We start from the raw sequence: 21,140 nt of genomic DNA, 5'->3' as shown, positions 1-21,140 counted from the left end.
ATCTTGGACTTTGTAAATGTTGGAAGAACGAACAGCAGCCTTGGAGCCATCGGGCCATTTTTAGCAACACCGCTCTTCCTTGGGGGGTGGGGGCTGTGCAGAAAACACTGCGCTCACCTACATTTAGTTTCAGCCAGTTCTGCCCTGATAACCTCCATGGAAACAGACCCTGTGCTAAAGGAAGAAAGGTGCTGTGAGTGGGGTGGGGCGGGGAGGGCTGCGCTGACCACCCCCCGGTCACGGGGAAACAGACTGCTTGCTCCCTGCTCCCTGGCACAGCCCCACTTATTTCCAAAGTCAGCTTCCAGGACTACGTGGCACACACATCCAGAGAGATTTTAAACACACCGTGTGATGACCTGAAGTTTGGAGTTGCTAGAACTGGCAGAAGTTGGGATTGGAATTTTAAAAGTGACGGATTTGGGTCCCAGAAATTTGATGGGGAAAAAAAAATCACCCCCAGGGATCTAAGCGCATGTGAGCATATAAGGTCTTTCTGTCTGGGTGGAAATGGTAGGGGGAGAAAAATCAGAAGCAAAAGGGAAAATTCAGAAGTAAGAAGTAAAGGGACTGTATCTAGTGAGTTATGTGACCTGATCACCCACCAGTCTGCTGACCCACTTCCTCCAGGGTCATTGTTTCTGCTTGGTTTGGGTCAACAATTCAGGAAGTTAGGTTTTCCTTTACAAAAAAAAAAATAAAAAATCAAGAGTAAAAACAGTGTCTGACGTCATGAAGATAATGCTAAGTTTAATGGTTTATCCAGTGTCTGAAGTCATCCCAGGTCCAGGTAGGAGGTCAGCAGGGCAGGCTGTGGTTAGACGGCGTTCCTTTGAAGGAGCTGGTCCAGTAATTGCTAGGGAAGTAGGAGACAAAGACGTCAAGTTCAGAGTCAGCGTCTGCGTGCCACACACGCGTCACACCTGCTGGCGGTCAGGCCATTACCTTTTTGAAGACTTCAGCACGGAGTCTGTTACTCTGTAAGATCACCCTCTTCTTTTGTTCTTCTTTTTTCTTTTTAACTTCTGGCAAGTTATTATAGATCCTGAAACAGATCCAGAAAACATATTGAATGGTAGCGAGACAACGCGTGCCTGGTGTGGCTCTGCATCCTGACCTGTCAGCAGGCGCCTCAATTTCAAAGGCAAGAACAGCTGCTTGTGGGCCATGTTGAACCTGCAAGATTGCACGACCCAGGGCTCCCCTGACAGTCTCCAGAATGAGGCTACTGAGGCAAGGAGGGGACAGCAGGCAGAGGCCCACGGAGGGCCAAGCTGGAGAGGCCAGTGACTTATTTAGAAGTCACTTTTCTTGTCCCTCCATTCTTTATGATACTTAATGACTTGCTCGTAAAAGGAGGGTCCTAAACCAAGCTGAGTGCAAACTTGCCCCTAAATACCTTTTCACCATTCAATTTTTGCCTTCATCTGACTTAGAAAAGGAGCAGCAAATAAATGGAAGTCGCAGGAATGATGTTGGAATAACGCACAATAAATATGTGTGTGAGTGCGTATGTGTGCCTGTGCGTGTGTGTGTGTGTGTGTGCGCGCGTGAGAGCACGTGTTTACCTCCTCACCGACTGCATTCCTGATTAAGCGATTTCCAAATTCATCTCAGACATAAGTGTGATGTGCTTGTCCTGGTGTAAAACTAGGAGCTTCCAGGTTATAAGCAGGGCCCAAGGGACCCCTCTTCTGGACATTTCTTTCCTGCCTCGTAAGGAAACTCTTTCTGTACCGATGCCAAGCAATATTCCACTAGAACCCACAGACGCAATGCCGTCGCGTTCACATACATGGCACTCGGTGAAAGCATCTCGTTTTCATTTTTTCTCATGTTTGAAAGCCAGACAAATGTTGTTTAAAAGATTCCACTGTTAACATAATAATTACGAAGAATAAAAATATCAATGATGACAAAAGTAACAGGTGACATTACTTTGGTTATTGGGCACGAGGCTAATCACTTGACACGAATTTCCTCATGTGATGCTCACAGCAGTTGCAAGAGACAGACAGTGTCCTGCTGTTCCGTGATAAGGAGCCTACGCCCCACGAGGTCAGGAGCTTGTGGAAAGACCCTCAGCTGGGATGTGACTGATGGAGAGCACACAGCATTGTCCCTAGCCTGCAGCACGAAGTGACCTTGAAACATTTGTGCCTAGCACAGCAGCTAGCACGCTGCGAGCATCGATTTGGTTTGAACAATAATAAACACACATCGTCATTTCCAGGAGCTCTTCCAGGAAGGGCTGTGAGGAATCAGTAGGAAAGCCGGATGTCCCAAAGCTCCACAGTGGAAGTCCCTTTAGATCCATAGAGACCCATCTTCCCAATGTGGACCATCGGAATCATGTGGGGAGTTAAGATAAACCGTCCTAGGTCTCACCTCTGATGCAGGGTTGTCTTCAAGAAGCTTCCTAAATAAACATGCTACATCCGTACACTAGACCACTCTGCAGAGAGTTAAAACCCAGGAGGAAAATCGTCTACATCGGTAGACACAGGGAGACCTCACAGACATAAAGTGAAAAGAGCGAGCTATACAAAGATAACAGATCCCATTTATGGTTAAAAATTAGATAACTGTATATGTAGAAATAGAAGTCTATTTTCAGGGAGAGAAAGACCTGGAAGGATACACAGGAGGCTGACCACTGGTGTCTCTGGAGATGGACCAGGGCTGGGGGAGTGGGGTGGGAGGGGGGTAGTTGGTCATGAGGCACTTGAGCTTCATCTCCATTATTTGAATTTTTTAAAATGAAAATGTAATTTAACAACATAATTAATAACAAAGGATCCAAAAGGAAAGAAAGCACCAGTGTGATTCTGTGGGTGGGTGAGTTCTCAGAGCCTCCCAGGGCACAGCCCCCAGAGCAGGGCCAGCACCCAATTTCAGAGGGGACCTGGCCCCAGCTGGGGGAGCAGTGACTTGATGACAGCATCCCCTAGCTTGTTGGTCCTGTCCGAGTCTCAGTTTCCTCTTCAGGAAAACGATAGTGTGACACTCTCTGTCCACAAATGCTGCTTTGACGTCTATTATTTTAACTGAAAGACTCCATACTAGCAGCTTTTGGTTTGGGGACTGAGAGGGGAAGATTTGGCTGAGTGTTTTTCACTAAATTGAAAGGGATTACTTTTGGCATGAGGTGTACCCAACTTTGCACCTCTGAAACGGCAAGTCTCGAAACCCGGTGGCCCTTTAAAAACCCCCGTTAAAACACAGTGCATCGGGTCATTAATGGGATGGCCCCCCTGCTTCTCCCTTTCACTTTTTTTATTTACAAAGAGGTTCCCTACAGATGGTCAACGTTGGCTAATCATCATAGGAATAGCATAATCATGGTAAGAGCGACATTTTTGTGCCTGAAGTGGGGAGAAACGTATCCTTCCCATTTCAATGGCTTCTCTAAGTGCACTGTCAATTTGCTTGAATTATTATAATGCCTCCCTGTGCTAGATACTTTGTTATACATGAATGACATTTTACTTGCACAAGCTAGGCCAACGCTGCCGAGTTCGTACATTCCAGTTAGGAGGTCAGTCCTAGAAAGAATGGCAGCCTTTGAGTGCATCCGGTGGGTGAGAATTAGCAGGCGTCTAGAATACCAACCGGCCACGTAGACCAGGGACAGCTTGCTGGTGGCAGGGCCGCCCAACCCGCCCAGGAAGGCCAGTTTGTGGCCCTCTGCTGCTTTGCTGGCTTCCAGGTGCCACCGGCCCCCATGTTTAGATGTTTTCCTACAGGCCCTGCCACCATCAAGGTCCCCAGGAGAAAGCTTCTCTCTTTCTTGTAAAATTACCTTCAGAGGTGCATAGTGACAAACCAAACTTGCCCAGAGCGACGATGGGAATGTTCAGAAGTGTTCCCTTATGAGTCTGGGGATCTCTTAGAGACCAATTACTGGATTGGTTCAGAATCCAAGACGCACCCCTTTTCTAAGGTTTTTCCAAAAACGGCATTAACATTCAGAGGTGCAATTCGACAACTGCATTTCTTTTAGCCAGACTTTCAAATTCACGGCCAAGAAGACCTCAGACCTTAAACACGGACCCAGAAACAGTGGCCCTGCTGGACAGTGCCAGGCTCCGTCAAGACACCCCTCCCCCCTCCCCCCCTCCCCCCTCCCCCCCTCCCCCTCCCCCTCCCCCCTCCCCCCACCCCCTCCCCCTCCCCTTCCCCCCTCCCCCCTCCCCCCCCTCATATAATAACCAAGTACCTTTTTGATCGCATGTGCATCTCTTTCTCTGAAATGTACCTTTCTTTGGGTTTGAACAAGTTATCTGGAAAAAATGGAAAGAGGATTAATTTCAGAAGGTGTGGACGTCACCCATTTCTGGAGAAACACATTACGGTGGACTTGGCATGCACTGTGTTACTGATCCTGAATCTAATCGCCCGCACGTGACAAACACTGCGGGGCTCAGCAGACGCTCATACACCATAGTGGTTGTACTGAAATCAACAACCAACAGTTTGGTCTTGACAATAGTGAAATACGGGCATGAAGTACCAGGTTGGCGTCTAACACAGTTTATGAACAGCGACTCCTCTACATGCTTCATTTAGAGAGTCAGAGTTTGCTGGGGGCAGTGCTAGGTTGCCACTAACATGTGCTTCAGTGTCCCCGCGGGTGCAGGTCCCTGGGTGTGAGGTCATCCCACCCACAAAATATCTCCACACTAGGTTTTTGGTGCCTCTGAGGACAAGAAAACCTCCCCGCCATCGCTGGAACATTTTGAGAGCAGGGGCTGTCACTCACCTCTCCAGCCTTCTGTCAGGCACCCCCAGCTTTTGCATCCATTCTAAAGATCACCCCTTTCCAGTGCCAGAAAATGCACAGGACAACAACATAATAGTAATGCCTTGCCTATCCCGTGTCCTCTGACTGAAAAACTGCACAGTGGCTAAAATCCACTGTGAGTCTGCAATGTTTTTGATGTAAGTAGAGATTTACTAATTACAATGACATGCTGGGTGCCTGTTTCATGGTGTATCTGAGCAGCTGTCACACTTTCTGGAATACCTGGAGAGGAGCTGCTCCCCCACTGCCCTGAGCATCAGCAGACAGGAGACCCAGCACCCTTGCTCAGAGTCACAGAGCTGACGTGGGAGCCCTGTGGTTCCCAGTGAAGATCCCACTATAGTCCTGTCAATCACCTTCGCTTGGACCCTCCCCCTTCGCTCATTCCTCCTGTGAGGCCACCCAAGACTTCTCAGAATATGCAGAATGTCCCAGGAAAATACAAGAAGGTGGGAAACTAAAACTGTCCTTCTTTTCTGGAGAAGGACAACACAGCTACCAATGTTCAATATGGAAACGACCCAGTGGCTGAGCCTAGATTCTCTCAAGTTATTTCAACACAGAAGAAAGAATGTCGGCCCCGTTACTTAAAAGACAAAATTCAAAGGAGAAATAACAGGAGAAAGAAATCAGAACTTTCCCAGTTAAGGGAAAACGTCCTCCCTGCTTGGAAAGGCGTGGGCCATGAGAGCAAGGGGCAATAGGAGACTGTGATCTGCCGAGAGCCCGCAGTGACCACCGTGGCTTTCACTCCAGACAGGGCAGGTCACAGCCTAGCGCCTCCCGAAAATGCCCGGTCGTTCTCTAAGAAATGGCTGTCACTTTGAGGCAGTGAGGGTCTTGGGCAAGCACAAATGTGACAGCTTAACGAATCCCACTCAGGCAGGGAGAAGGAACCTTGTATGAAGAATTAGACTCAAGTCTCTGCTGGTGTTCCTTGGGGGCTGCTCAAGTTTAGGGTGAGGCCAATATGGACAGACGGATGGTGTCCGAAGGGAATAAAAATGTTACAAACTGCAATTTTGTAACATTTTTATAACTCAGGTCAATTGCATGTGGTCTACTCTCAGAAATTAGTTTTGTGGGCTTTTTCTTTTTTTTTTTTTCCAGTTTGTTTCTTTAGAGCACCCGATACCACAGTGAAGCTTTGGTTTTATTTCCAAGAGGAAACAAAAGCAAATGTGAGCTATTTGGCACCTCCACCGTTTTGTTTTCTGAACTCTTGTCCACCTGCTGTGCCTCAGCAGAAGTTTAAATTCTGGGCCCAGCAGCCTCTGTTAGTGCAAAACAAGCAGGTCAGTATCCAAGGGGCTGCTCCCTCCCCCGCTGATGGTCCTGCCCCACTGCTTGGGGAAGCATCTGCACCTTGGTTGGTGTTGACCTTGAGTTTTCATAATAGCACCAAGCCCAGCTGATGAATCATGGGGGCCTTCTGGCCCCAGGAAAGAGAGAGGAAAAAGGGACTGTTCTACCCTCCTAGAGGAAGATGTTGGAAATAAAGCAAGTGTGTTGCTAATGGGTCCCAACCTCACCAGAGTAAAGAGAACTCTATTTGGCACTTTGAGAGGGGACATGGCAAGACTGAGGGGATGCAGCAGTGTGACATACCTGGGGGATCAAGCATTACTATTTGTAATAATACTGCTCGGGTTCATTGGAGCTCAACTGATCTTCATACTAACCCCGTGGCAAGCTCATGACTTTTTTCATTTTAGGACTGGGGACATGGAAGGTCAAAGGGCTAAGTGTTTACTGCTCAAGTTCACACAGTAAATGAGTAAGAGGCAGAGCTGAGTTTCAGCCCAAATCAGTCCAGCCCCATCCACACATGCTGTTAACCTTAGAACACACAGCCGGCAGAATCCATGTTTTGGGAACCTTGACAGGTGCCAGCCCAGTTCCCATGAGACAACCCAAAATTTGTTCTCTGACACTCCTTCCTTCTACATTTAATGAGCAGCTACTATGACACCAGGAGTCGCTCAAAAAAACCGTAGGTAAGATCCTGCCACGGTGAGATTTCATTTGTCGACAGAGGTGTCAGATAATTAACAAAGGAGCTACAAAAATTTCAGACCAGAGCTCTGAAGACAGTGAAACATGACCACATGGTAAAGAGGGCCTGGGGGGTTAGGAAGGCCCCCAGGGGAGGAGATATTTAAACCATGAGCTGAAGGACCACAAGCACCAGCCGGGTTCAGGCAGCTGCAGCCTGGGAAATGACAGACGGCAGTGCCGCATACAGGCCGAGAAGTGGGGGGACCCGGGGCTCATCCACAGGGATTGCGTGCAAAGCGGGGTGTCGGGCTGCGAGAGAAGACTCAGGGTTTGGGTTCATTTAATAACAAAGGTTTCACCTCATTGGTGCCGGGCAGTAGGACGCAAAGATAAGTAAGATTCAGGGCTCACAGCCCAGGGTGAGATGAATAAGGCCTGTTGGTACCAGGACCCACGTCTGCACAGGGAGAGGGCTCATGCGGGCATGGTCACCCATCAGGAAAGGGCAAGTCACAGCTGAGCTGTGTCCACAACAGCTGGCAGGAGGGCTGGGAGGAATGGTGGCCCAGGCAGAAGCTCACCAGGGCCCTGGGGCCTGCCTGTGGCCACAGATGTTTGGTCAAGGTCACGTGCAGCAGGACCCACTGGGGACCTCATTTCATGGGATGGAAACTATTAACCATTCTGCATGTGCTTTGTCCAAGAATACAGTGAAATTCCATCTATCAATTCTCTTTTCTTGGAAATTCTGCCTTTATAAAATTAAAGTGACTAGTGAGAACAATTTTCAGCCCACTTATGAGTCTTTTATGGATGTTCCTTGAAGCTTTGTGTATTCTAATTCACTAATATGGAGGAAAGAGAACTGTGGTTGTATTTACGTCTCATTATCATTCAAATAGAGGATTTTTTTGTTGTTGTTTTGTTTTCAATAAAATTACTAAGGTAAATTGCCCATTTCTGTCTTTCTGGAAATACCTTTTTTTTTTTTTAACCCTGAATTTCTGTGTCTGACTTACTACTGTTTATCATCCAAACGACAGGGCCTGCTGCTAATTTCATTTGCAAAGCCAGACGTGCTTAAACCTTTGCTTGTTTCAAAGTCAGCAAACCACCAGCGACAAGATCTTGGTTCTTCTGAGGCCGCACAGGGGGAGACGCCGAGTACAAGCCAGGTCCCACCATCCCATTAATCTGTACAAACGCATGCGGGTATTTATTCTAAGCCCTCGCCTCACACGTGTGCACACATACACAGGGACAGGTGGCCTCGACACTCAGGCAGCTGACAGTGTCACCAGGAGGCAGCAAGCGTCACCTGGACGCCAGCATGACTGGTTGTATATGGGGCCTAGACTTGGTTTCCTCCACGGAGCCCTTCTCTGAAAAGCTTCGTTTCCTCTGCTGAACAAGTAATCTAAATGATAATCAAGTGCACAGGGGTTATTAGGACAAGGCCCTCCCAGCGCTGATTTTCTGCAGTCACCCTGAGTACGCTCAGACTCGGCTTCTTTTGTCTTAGAAACACCAAAACCAAGACATGGATGCCCGTTGGAGAGAAGCCAGCCAGGAGCCAACAGGCCGGTTTGGAGTGTAGATGCCAAGTCTACACCTCCCAGAATCTTCTATTAAAGACTGAGCCTCCTGAAAGGAATCAATGGGGTATGTTTTAGGCAGGAAAATCCCTAGAGGATTCCCCCGCTGAACAAAGACCCCAGGATGCATGTATTCTAAGACCACAAGGCTGTGTATTATGCCTGTTTCACAGCCAGTGAGCAGCTGGCCACTAGGGTTAATTACATTACAGTCTTCAGGAGTTAAATCCAGTTACTTGCACATCATGTCTATTCAGTCCCCCTTGGTGGGACCACATTTGCTGACGTAGGCAATGGCGGAGTGGTCTATCGCGGACTAATTAGCCCTCCAGAAATCAAGCAGTGCCCGCTGCCCAGGGCAACGGGAGTTAGGAGACGCGTAGGTTGTTTGCCTCTGAAGTGCTCTTGTGATGATAAAATCTTGTGCTGGGTAAACATTCTCATTTTTCTAAAATCACTTCGAGGCTTCTGCGGAATCCTGCCGGAATGACAGTTGTGTATGTGAGTGGCCTGTTCCAGGGCTCTGGAAGGTGGGCGGAAACTGCACAGATGCTGGCATTGCTAGGAAAACAACACTGCATGCCAGTTTCATCGGGACACACCAGAGAGATGCTGATGTCACAGTGTGGAGATGCGGTAAGGCTCTCGGATCCTTCTGGGGAAGGCGTACAAAATTAAGAAATGAATAACAAAGCAGAGGTCTTGATTCCGCTTCGCATACTCAGTTTGAGAATGGTTCAGGCTCTTGGTTACAGAAGACTGAACCATTCTCCTCACGGAGAGCTCAGCTCCTGCACAGACATCGACCTCAGGTTTAGAACAGGACCTCCTTCTCAGCACCTCCATGAAAAGACAGGGGGCTGGGAGCAGAGATGGATTTGGAAAGGGTTTGTCCCTCTGGGATGGGGGTGGCGATGAGAAGGGCCCCCATGAGCACCGGCAGTCCATGAGTCCCACTGTCCCCGCCAGATCTTCATAGCAGAGAAGCTTGGGTACAACATGAGCAGACACAGCCAGGGGCCATGGCTTCAGCAGCCCCAGCTACAGGAAGCAGTTCTCCAAGTCAAACATGGCCACGAAGAACATTGTTGGAGAGAAATGGAACCTTAATGTAACCCCTGCTTCCCTCCTGCTCTACCTCTTGGACCCAAGAGCACTGTCACAGCCCCTACTTCTCCTCGCTTCCCTAGGGTTCCTGTCCTATGTGATTCTAGACTTAATTTACAGCTGTCTGCCTGGCCAAGTCTCTCCCCAAGTGGCTGTGAATCCTGGGAGGACAAGGGGAATCTCTTCTGCTCTAGTTGCTTCCTCCCCACCCCCCACATCCTCAGTCCATTTCACTAACACCCATCCCTGTGGCCAAGGACACCACATGTTAACACTTCTATTTACTGTCTGGTTAGTCTTCAAGAGGTGAGGCAGGGGGCATTGGGGTCCGAGGTGCTCCATTAGCCCCCATGAAAGCCACGGGGACCACTAAGGAAGACCGCCCTGTCCCAGTGGCGGCTCTCGGCTGTACCACCTCCTCTCTCGGTGGCTCGCGTGGCAGGCTGCCCGTGGAACCACAAGCTGCCACCGTGCAAACTCAGACCACCCTGGTGTCTGCAGGATCCGAGACTCACAACTAAAGCAGATCCTTGCTCAAGACCAGAAGCTCACAAACTGAACCCCCGCCAAGGGCTCCCACCAGCTGCCTAAAGCGTGCCTTTCCCGGGCAGCCCTGTGGTAAAAGCAAGGCAGCGTTTCCTGCAATGAGCACTGTGGTGGGGCTGCAGGCACACCAGTGGCAGATGGGCGGCTGCACACGTCCTCCAGGATTTCATGACCCCAAGTCTTATGATCTCACTAAACATGGCAGGAGATCCATAGTTTCTGTGTACTCATATATAAAAATAATGCGAGCATTAGTGGATTAAACATGATACACATTTGATGATTCCCCGGGTCCGCCTGACCCTCCACACCATGTAAGGTGTCCATTTGCGGTCTGAGTCTGAAGACCTGGGCCAGCTGAGGCCTTGGCCAGGCGGCTCTGTGCCCTGGACAAGCTGTTCAAGCTCGCTGAGGTCCTGTTCTTCTGCTCGGTGTTGGGGATGGCATCTGTCTTAGGGGTTCTTGGGAGCCTCTTGGGAAGCAGAAGGTACGCTGTAATCCGAGAAGACGCAAATGGTGCGACAACACTAACTACCACTGTTCTCCAGGCATCCCTCCTGCCCACCAATTCAGGATGCAGTTCATCCTTACTCCAACTCGGCAAAGCAGGTCTTCCCTCCACTTTACAGGTGAGGAAGCTGTGGTCTCGCAGTTCAGTAACTTACCTCAGGTCTCAAAGGAAACAGGTAAGATACTGGGGGCCTGAGTTACGGACAGAAGCAATAGATTTCTATTCTCCGCAGATCTCCAGTCGCGAATGGCAAAGTGGGGCTTGTATTTTGACACAAATGCCCAGTGTGTGGCTTCCGCGTACCTTCTAGTCCCTGAGCCAGCAGCGCCAGCAGCATCTGGGAACTTGTCACACATGCAAATACACATGTAATTTTCATCTGAATCAGAAATTCTGGGGCTGGGCCCAGAACTGTGTGCACTGTCACAGGCCCCCCAGCTGACTCTGGAGCTCATTCGGGAGTGAGGGCCACGGTCGGAAGGGCACACACGCGAGAAGCCAAGGCCGCCATGTGTTTCAAGGTGTTGAGGAAGCGTCGCAGATCTAATACAGGACACCCAGTGAAATCTGCATTTCAGATCAAAAATGAAGCCTCTTTTGGGATATGCCCTGTGCAGTGTTTAGGATATACTTATACTAAAGATGATTTTGTTGATCTGAAATGCAAATTTAACTGGGCAGCCTATAGTTTTAATTTGATAAATCTGGTTCTCTTTTCTCCCTGGTTATTTGATATTGTGACATTGTGAAATCCTTTCCTTAGGGACCAAGACTGGCTCCTCTTTCCCCAACAGACTTCGTGCTGGGTACCAGCATGATGGAGTTGTTACAGATGCTAGGGGGCCACATGGAGACAAACCCAGGCAGGTCCTGTCACGGGACAAGCTTCCAGGAAGCAAAGCTGACTACAGGCTGTGGAATCAACACTATACCCCACTGCCCAGAGGTCCCAGGGCATGCAGCCATCACTTCCTGGCATTGCCAAACCAAAGGGATGTAGGTAGTGAACGGAAAACCATTCTCCCAAAGTCCCAGGTTTCTGTAGGGAATGGCAGATTGAAACTCCAGTTGGGGTTTCTTTAGCAAAGCACGATAAGTATTTTTACAAGCAAAGAATCCTAGAGCAATGTTTACAAAGTTGACTCTCGAGAATTAGATAAAAGTGTTCCAAGGTCAAAGAAGTTTAGGGAAAATAAGGTTAAGCAAATTTAAGTAGCCTTCATTGTTACAGGACTTATCAGTGCCTTTACCATACATCGGGCATTGTAAAGGAACCTGAAAGGATTGGTCTTCCTCTGAAATGCATTTGGGATAATCAGCAGCTTGAGGATACTAGGGAGAAAAGTGACAACCACAGAACATAAAGTTATTCTCAGTTTTCAAAAGATATTTGTGGTAATAGATTACACACACACACACACACACACACACACACACACACACACAAACCTGGTGTACTTTCTCCATATTTTCTCAAAATGTGTATGCATGTTTTAAATGGCAGGTTTAGATTACTCCTTTAAAGGAACTTATAATAATAACAAGGACTCAAATCACACCTTCCCAATAAAACAGTGACATCTAGTCCAACTCTGAAAGACTAACTATGGATCTGAGAGTCAATATTTGCTCCAATTCCAGGGTTTCCAGCATTTTTTAGAGCCACAAAATATGGTGATTTGTAGATGATGAATAAACTCTCATTCTCATTGCCAAGTAGATTTATAGCCTTAGTGTCACCGCATGGTTTCTTACTGAACTACGCTGTAGCATAAGAGCACAATCACTTGGAAAGTAAAATCAAGGCAATTGGGAAAAGGAATCTTTCGTGCAGTCTTTTCCCTTGTCAGTCCGCAGTTCTGGTGGGTTAATTTTAGTGGAAATACCCTGTCCTCGGCCTACTGCTAATCAATGGACAGAAATTGATCTTTTCTTCCCATGTTTCTTAAAGGTCCCCAACACAAGACCTCTAGAGTCGGTCTGGGAAGCACACTAATAACAGTGTCTTCGAACCCGGGAAACGATCTTTTAGCTAAATCACGCTTCTTGTGTTCTTTGTAAACTGATGAAGTAACAATCTACTTTTATCTGATAAGCACTTTTTAAAACTCTTTTGTGAGTAATATTGGGAGAACTGCCCCCAAATACTCATTCAAATGTTTTATGGAAAAACATTCACGAGATCGGATCAGGCAGTTGTGGAAGGATGTGGCCAGTATTTGGCTGGCTGTGTGATAAGCAGCACAGTTTTATTACTGCGATGACTTCCCCAGCCATCTCCTATCTGCTGGGTCACTTCTCTAGCTCGATGCTCTGGGAATGCAAATTAATTTTAATACTTGCTCCAGCCAAGAATCATCAACGAAGGCCGCTGTGCTGGAGAAGCCATGCCTTCCGGAAAACTCCATTCCTCTACTGATCCGTGATTTGAATGACTCGTACTTGGCTCACCTTGGCGAGTGTGGATAATGCAATTCAGATGAACACTGTCTGCTTTGCTACACACAGCAGGGCTTCCCAGACTGACCTAGTGTGCTGTGTGCACACTGGCACATACGATCTGGGATGGTCTGTCCACCACACCCCCATGACAATAATCCAAAGTGAAGAAGGCAAGAAGGCAGGGGATCTAGAGGGATGCAAGAGCCCTGAGTCCTCCAATGGAAGAGACTGGATGGGAGTAGTCAGGAAGGGCTTCATGGAAGAAGGGTTTTCTATCCCATCACAGGTTAAGAGGACAACCTGGGAGCACCATGAGGAAGACCATGGCACGCAGAGGGGAATAGGGCGACAGAAGCAAGGCAAGCTGAGCTGTGTTTGAGCACTGCCAGGCTTTCCAGCCAGCTGCAGTAGAGGGTGGGTAGAAGTAGTGATTCCGGATGAAGCAAGTGATGGACTGAGAACTGAAGTTACCACACAGCCCACATCTTGCATTACAGGAATCAGAAAAGCGCCTGGGGCTTCAGAGATGTGGGAAGAGGTTGCAGTTGAGAGGGGCTTGTGGGGTTAGGCGGAAGTCAGAGAGTAAGAGGGACAGATAAGGCTTCAATCGGGGTTTTGGGGACCCTGATGGCGAATGTTACCAGCAAATGAGACCACCTGGGAAGGGTGGGGGTGGGCAGAGTCAGGCTGGGAGGGGTCTGGGCTGCTGGGTGGGGATAGAATCCAGGGAGACTGAGAGGCTGGACCCCAGTGCAGTGGGGACCATGAGGGCGAGGCTTAAGGAGCTGCAGTCAGAACAGGATAAAGCCACAAACTGGTCAGAGGGACAGTGAGGGCTACCACTGACCGAGCACCTGGTACCTGCAGGTGCTGTACCTCAGACTGCCCTGCCTGTGGGTGCTTATGCTACATGTGGGGCTACCCCTATGCTTACCACATGCTTTCAGTCCCCCCTGCTGCAGAGTCACCCTGCAAGGTGGAAGCAGAGACCGATTCTGAGACACTAATTCCAGGTTGTGACTGGCCTTTGAGCGACCAAGCCTGGGATGCCCAGGAGCCCTGATGCGGCCCTGGGAAGCTCAGGTGACGTGAATAGGTGGAGCCCTGACCTGAGAGGGAGAGAAAGGCCCTCAGCCTGGTGAGTCCGGGCCTCAGAGACGCGAGCAGAGCCCATCTCCTGCCTTCCTCCTGCAACTCCATGGAGCTCATCTCTGCTCCACAACTTGGCGGTCACCACGTTCCACTGATTCTGCCACCCAAAGACCTCAGGCCTCTGTCACTTTCTGCCTTCCACTGCCCTTCCCCCGGGGGACCGTCGTCATACTTTGCCTGGAGCTATGCTATGCAATCCTGCCTGAGCTTTGGACCTCAGAATATGGTTCAACTTGAGAGTAGCACATACAATGCCTTTTAGCCCCCATCTCCCTGTCTGCTCCAAACCCCCATTTTACCGTCCAGCCACAGCTGAGCTAAGCAGCCCCAGGACCTCTCACTCCTGTGATTCTGCCTCCTCACTCACCACCATCCCACTCTCCCCACCCTGCACACCATTCATCTGCAATATCTCAACTTATCCTAAGGTCATTGGAGGTCTCCTCCATCAGGAGACATCAATATCCCATAGGCAAGAACAAGTCCATCGCCTGTGGGTTGCCATGGTAACCCAGCAACACTCCTTTCATGTCATTTAGCACACCCCAAGGTCATTGCGTCCTTACCTGCGTGTTTTCCCCATGATTTGGGGAGGTGTGCGAGACCAGGGACTGTGCTTGGCCCAGAGTGGGCTCTCAAGACAGGTTTGTAAGCAATGGATGAAGACGTTCCTTGTGTCACTGCTAGGGCCATGTGAAGGGGACTCACAAGGCTCCCGGGGACAAAAGAGACTTATGGGTTAATTAGCTTTGGGAATGCAGGCAGCTGCTGACGAGCTAGTCAGCAGAGACAGGCTGGGGCTGCAGGCAGGACCTTTATAATGCTACCTCCTCTCCGAAATCCCAATTGTCATAAAAACCTTCCCGTCTCAAGCACAATTAACACTCACACACTTCGCAGGCACCCTGGGCCTTAAAGACGGCTCAGAATGCACTGGCCAACAGGAAGCACAGCTGACCCTCAGCCCTCGCAGTAATCGTCCCTGCAAGTCAGGCGCTGGCTGTCCCTGCAGGCCTTGCCCAAGTGGGCGTCTGTCAGCTGCCAGAGCTCCCACCTGAACCTCTCAGGATTGTTCTGGAGCCAAGACTGCGGTGCAAGCCCTGGTTGGAGGCCGCTGGCTCAGCTCAGAAAGCGATCCAGTCTCTCTAACAGACGTCTTGACACTGTAGCCAGGGCTCGTTCACGCATGGGATTTATGGACTAATTTAGCGTGTAAGAAAAACATCTGCATCTCGCTTTTATCATCCTGCCAGCAGACAGGCTGAAGACAAGATGTGTACTGCAGACTTGTTTAATGGGGCCTTAAACACTGCCCTTCACTTGCCCAGGCTCACACGAGGCTTTGGTTTCAGAATTCGTCTGATTTAACGGACCTAACACAAACAAACATGAGCATGAAGCTCTCATCAACACATCAATACCGCAGGGACAGGCCGAGCGGCCGTGAAACCCCCGCACGCAAGTCCCAGAGCATTGCAGTCATCGGGACGGTCTCGGAAGTTGAGGGAGGAAAAGGCACCTCAGTTATTTAAGACTACTGACTGGGTCTGGTCACCTTTTATTCTATACGATTTTAAGACTTTCACGTAGAGGAACGTGAACTTGTAAGGGTATCTGTTTAGGGCAAAACCCCACAGGACGATGTAGTGGGTAGAATTGTGTCTCCTCCAAGAAGATCCATTCATGCCCCATCCCTGTATATGTGAGTGGCTGTTTGGATGTAGAGTCTTTGCCTATGTACGAAAGTTAAAACGGGGTCAGACTGAACCGGGATGGACCCTAATCCAATGATTAGTGTCCTTAGAAGAGGAAATTTGGACACACAGACACACAGACACAATGAGGGGCCACTGAAGATGGAGGCTGAGATCAGAATGACACATCTACAAGAAACGCCAGAAGCCACCAGAAGCCACCAGGGGCTGGAAGAGAGGCACAGGATGGATTCTCCCAGGACACCTTGATTTTGGACTCTGGCCTCCTGGCTATGAGAGAATACACTTCTGTTATTTTAGCCACCGAGTCCCAGGAAATGAATGCAGATGCCGGAGGCGATGGTATTCCAGACCACCCAGGGCCCGTAGTACAGCACAGCTGGCCCAGGGGATGAGGAATCCATCATGTAAGTTCCCAATGTCCCTGGGTCTCCATTTCTTCCTACACAAGGAAGCCCCTCAGACACTACGTTTTGTCACATGTGACTAGAATGAGCTTTAAAGCAGCATTGCTTTATAAGGGCTGACAACACATTTGTTAACCTAACCGTTTTTATCAAGCAGGATTTTCTTGAGGCCAAGTAGCCCCCATGTCACAGGCACAGCCAGTGGAGGCCCCAGGGGACTCCCATTGCGGCTGACGTTTGGTCTCTCACAGCAACTTCAGAAGTCAGCACCTGCATCCGCTCGGGGGGTGCTCTCTGTTGAGCCAGAGACGAGACAGTCCCCACCTAGACCCTTTATCAGCCAGTCGGCTCACACTGCTGGCGAGTCACATTTGCACGTGGCGGAATGCTTTGGCACAAGCATTTTGCTGATTGCGCTTTCTTAGCTTACTGCAAAGTGTCACTGGGCAGGAGTACCAGGTGTTTGGCTAAATCCTTCGCCCGGAGAAGGACGCATTCAAGTTTGCCCTTGCCAGGGTCTTAACTCCCCCAGCGATGCTGGGTGGATGAGGGATACAGCCTGCACGGACTGTGGACGCTAGGAGGAGTCCTATTACAACACCCTTTGTCCTTTGTCCCCTAGGCCCCCTGAAAGATCTGGGTAATGTTTGCTAAGCTGCATTTTATTGAATATGGTTATTTCCCCAGAGGACTTTTATTCAGAATTATACCCATGATTTCACCTTCTGGGGGCCAGAAGAAGGTTTTCCTAGGAAGAAAGATCTTAATCCCCTATCCAAAGGAACACAACTGAGGTTTCCCCAGACCTCCAGATTTTAAGACTTGAGTTGGCAGGCCATCAGTATGTGCGCTGCTGTCCACCATTTTTGCCCTTGTCTCTCCTTGTTATTCTTGCTTGTTACATAGTCTGTTTACAAGCTCCATGAAGAGAGGGCTGGGCACAGTCTTGCTCACTACACTCTCCCAGCTCCCAGCATGGTGTCTGGCGCAGAGAAGGCTCCTAGTATCTCCTTCTGTAATGTGTGTGTGAGTGCCACCCCTTGCGGGGTCAGCGTGACACTGCGCCTGGAAAGCTGGCCCTCCATTTTCTGAGCTCACAGCAGGCACGGGGTTTTGAGATGACGAATGTTGATGTAGACAAGCTGGAGTCAACCTCTCACCCTGAGATCTGTTTTGCAATCTCTAAAGGGCAGTGCGGGTCTCTGGCAAATATTTGTCAGGAGCCAAGAATCTGAACTCGCACCCTGGCTGCTACAGTGCTGTGGCTTCCTTCCCAGTTAGCACGGTAAATTTGTGCCCCAAGTTATTCCTGCTGAATTCAGTGCCCATATAGAATCTCTCGGAGTGGGCTGGCTCCCAGAGCAGCCTTTATGATAAGGAGGCTCGGGTACTGGGAGCGAGTATGTGTCCCGCGTACATCAGTGGCATCATTTGGGCCACCACCTCGGGGGCAGGTTCCAGCCCTGAGGATCCCCCAGCCTCCCCGGCTCCCCGAGCTTACCACTAAGAGGATGGGGGATGGTGAACTGCTTCCTGTGGGCGCGGATAGGAAACGGACTCTGCTTCTGGCCCTGGTCCCCCTTCCGCTGGGCTCTCCTCTGCTGCACCATGTGCTCCAGCTTCTTCAGCCGCTCTTGCGAGCGCGAGATGAACCGAGGGTTACGGACTTCCAGCGCTTCCTGATTGGGGCAAAGAAAATACTGGCTGTTTAAGAGAAGTGACGCAGAAAGACCGCACATCCATCTGACGCATCAAGAAGCAGACCAAAAGCACGGCATTTGGAGACCAACAGCGACAGTGCACAAGCTTGTCACTGTTTTCTCCCAGCACCTCATGTGAGCATTGTCACAGACCTGTTGGTGACATGGGTCCTGGCAGTCTGTCCTTGCTGAGGAGCCCCCTGCAACATCAAGGTTATGTGTGCAAAGGCCACGCCGACCCACTCGCTCCTCCACCCTGACAGGTAACTCATGCCTAACAGACCGAAAGAGGAATGCCCTAAATCCCATATTCCACAGACACATGAGTGAGGAAGGAATGGAAGCATCATGTGTCACCTGCCTCTGCGGGGCTGGAAGCCTTAAGAAGCACAGACCCAGATGACCCACCTGGCGCAAAATATGAGCCTTTTCAGGAGAAACAGGAATTGTGCCTATGAGAAGCAATGTCTCGTCCCAGGCAGAAGGAGCTGGCAAAATATCTTGGCCCACGCAAGATGATTCTGCAAGCTCCACAGAGGAGGCCAGAATCCCCATTATTTTCACTTGGGCCCTGTCTCTCACTGCACTCCCCGCTCCATGCACTAAGCCATCCACACAGGTCAACTGAGAAGAATAAAGGTCACTGACACATTCTGATCCAGACGCTGGGCCAGGGGCTTTGGGTGTAGTCGTGGTTTCTGGGAATCCGCACATTGATCCCAGAAGACAACTCTACGTACCCTTGTTTGACGTGCAAAAGCTGAGGCTCATTGTCCTTTGGTAGATCACGTGCTGACCCCCAGCTGTGGGAGCCCATGTTTTTCCCACTGCCTTTCCCTGCCTCAGCTTCCCGTTCCTTGAAACCCTCTGGTTGAGTTGTCTCCCTGGCGTACTACCCCAGCCACACCCCCCAGCTCGGGGCCCAGCTCTCCCTGTAAGCTCCGCGGGGTCTCCCCTGCAGCTTGAGCACTGTGGTACTTCAGAGACCACACAGTGCAGGAGTGACACGCACGTTCACCTCCACGCTGGGTCATGAGCTCCTGTGTGGCTGGGCCGTGTCTCATCCACATAGTATCCCTCCCAGCCTATGCCCAAGCTCTGCACATAGTAGGTTCTCAGCAAAGGCTCTCTGGAGGCGCCACCCCATCCCTCTCCCAGCCCTCTGGGAGGTCAGAGTTCCAAGGAGGAGGGCAGCTGGGGCACCATCTGTGTCACGGACAAGCCCCTGGCAGCCGTGGCAGGAAAGGAGTGTTCTTGGCCAGCTGACCTCCACATGTGCCAGCCCCTAGGTACCAGGCACATATCACCGGGCCTGGAGGGATGGCCCCTAGGAACGGCCTGTTGGCCCAGGTGTGGCTCTGCCTCGGCAGCCGGCCCTGAGGCTGGAGGCTTAGCTGCTTTGGGGCCCCATGAGTCTCTCCCATAGGCCCAGCCGGGTCCCAGGGGTCCAGGGACTGGTGATGGAGCCATGTCCAGTTTCCAGGGTGGTTTACAGCATATCAAGTGCCTTCTTGGAAGGTGTGGCTGGCAGCCCACTGTTAGCAAGGGCTTTCTGTGAGGTTGTTTGCTCTGCTAATTGTTATACTTCTGTGTTTTTTTGAACTTTAAAAAATGTGCACATATTACTTCTATAATCTGGAAAAGACACCAAACGAAAGTGTCCGTATCTTTGAACTCATGGCTGCATGGCTTTGGGTGCTTCCAAAGGCTTAATGTCGTTAGCTAAAGATGGGGTTAGAGGGACTTCTGCCTCAAAGGGGTGCCCCGAGGATGGAAGGTGCTGATGCCTATGCAGTGACCTGCCCAATGCTTGGGGCACCCATGACTTCAACAAATGCTGTCATTGCTACAATCACTGTCACCATTGATATTATATGACCTCATTCTCACCAGTGGAGTCGATACCATTATCTCCTTTACTCACACTGTGAAACAGAGGCCCAGGGAGGTTAGGGCACCGGCCCAGAGTCACACATGAAGCCACCATGAAGGGGAGTCAGGTCTCCAGCCTCAGAAACGAGAGTGAGGTCGTGTGACTATGGACTCCCCAGGAAAGATTTTCTCTTGGTGGGAATCAAGCCTGGTCACGCAGAAGGCCTTACCTGCAAGGTCAAGGAGCTTGCAGATGTTTGCTGGCACTCGGAACAGTTTTCCTGCAGGTCGGGGGTGTCTGGTTCCTCGGAAGGTGCTGGCGCGGGCGCCGCTGGCTGGGGTTCAGACGAGGCAGAGTCCTCCCTCTGTTTGCATTCCTTTATTTTTACAACCAAGTCACAGCATGTGTAATCTCCTAGGAGAGAAGATTTAGAATTCCATTTAGAGGGCACCGAGTGATTTTTGCCTAGTTCCTCAACACCGTTAGGTACAGAAGACAATTTTGAAAATAGAAATGCCAGTGGGTTATTAATGGGGCTCATGAAGCCAATGACATCACAGCCCCCCTGGCTGCCCTGGCCCCAGAGAAGAATGTCTGCCAGCAGCCAGACTGGACGACCAGCTAATTACGCCATGGAGGTATCCCCTTGGCTTCTGTGGATCGAGATACCTTTCCTCACAATGAAAAGAAACTTTTCTAGTCTGTGCTTCATATTAAGTGTGTCCTGTACGACTATGACAGTTTGGTTGTTTGGGGACAGAGTATTAATTCACCTTATGTTTGCTACATTAACGATGTAAGAGGGAGGGACGGTGTTCAATTATTTATGCCTCCCCTGCATGTGCCAGGGACAACCGCTGGCTTTACAGTCGTAATGAGGATGCTCTCTCTCTCAAGACTGGATTCAGTCTCATCCTGGGGGCATTTTGACATTTTTTTGTGGAAAAGGTCGGGAGTGAGTTGATTCAACAGCACTCCCCGCAGGGCGGGCTCTGGGTGTGGAAGGTGCATGAATACATACTCACTGCCCACCGTTGACCAACTCCTCCGCCTGGAACACAATGTCCTTTCAGCCTGTCCTAGGCCACTCTTTGTGTCTGAGTCCTCCTGCCCACCCCCCCGGCTCTCCCCACCACATGTTCCCCAAACACAGCCTACCAAAGCCCCCCAGTTCTGAAGCTCACAGCAGCTTTCTCAGTCCTCGCCCACACGCTCTCCTACCTCCACAAAGCTGCTTGGATTCCTCCACCTGGTGACTCCTACCACCGGTTGAGCCCCAAATGCTCAGGA

General features: G+C 50.1%; 1 protein-coding gene across 4 annotated transcripts in view; it reads right to left on the bottom strand.

The window, feature by feature from the left end:
* Positions 1-692: 692 nt before the first annotated feature.
* C15H10orf90 (chromosome 15 C10orf90 homolog) overlaps positions 693-21,140 on the bottom strand; it is a 191,054-nt gene continuing 170,606 nt past the window's right edge. For all 4 annotated transcript variants that reach the window (XM_019728236.3, XM_019728237.3, XM_074338815.2 and 1 more), the window contains 5 exons: positions 20,080-20,264; positions 17,779-17,956; positions 4,220-4,283; positions 946-1,045; positions 693-856 (listed from right to left, as the gene is read on the bottom strand). In XM_019728236.3, coding sequence (XP_019583795.3) covers positions 818-856; positions 946-1,045; positions 4,220-4,283; positions 17,779-17,956; positions 20,080-20,264 — 566 coding nt within the window. In that variant the 3' untranslated portion in view covers positions 693-817. The remainder of the gene's footprint in view (positions 857-945; positions 1,046-4,219; positions 4,284-17,778; positions 17,957-20,079; positions 20,265-21,140) is intronic.

The sequence above is a fragment of the Rhinolophus sinicus genome, chromosome 15, assembly GCF_057876585.1.
Source record: "Rhinolophus sinicus isolate RSI-liver-muscle chromosome 15, RSI-T2T, whole genome shotgun sequence".
NCBI lineage: Eukaryota > Metazoa > Chordata > Mammalia > Chiroptera > Rhinolophidae > Rhinolophus > Rhinolophus sinicus.
This window is presented reverse-complemented; position numbering and strand designations above follow the sequence as displayed.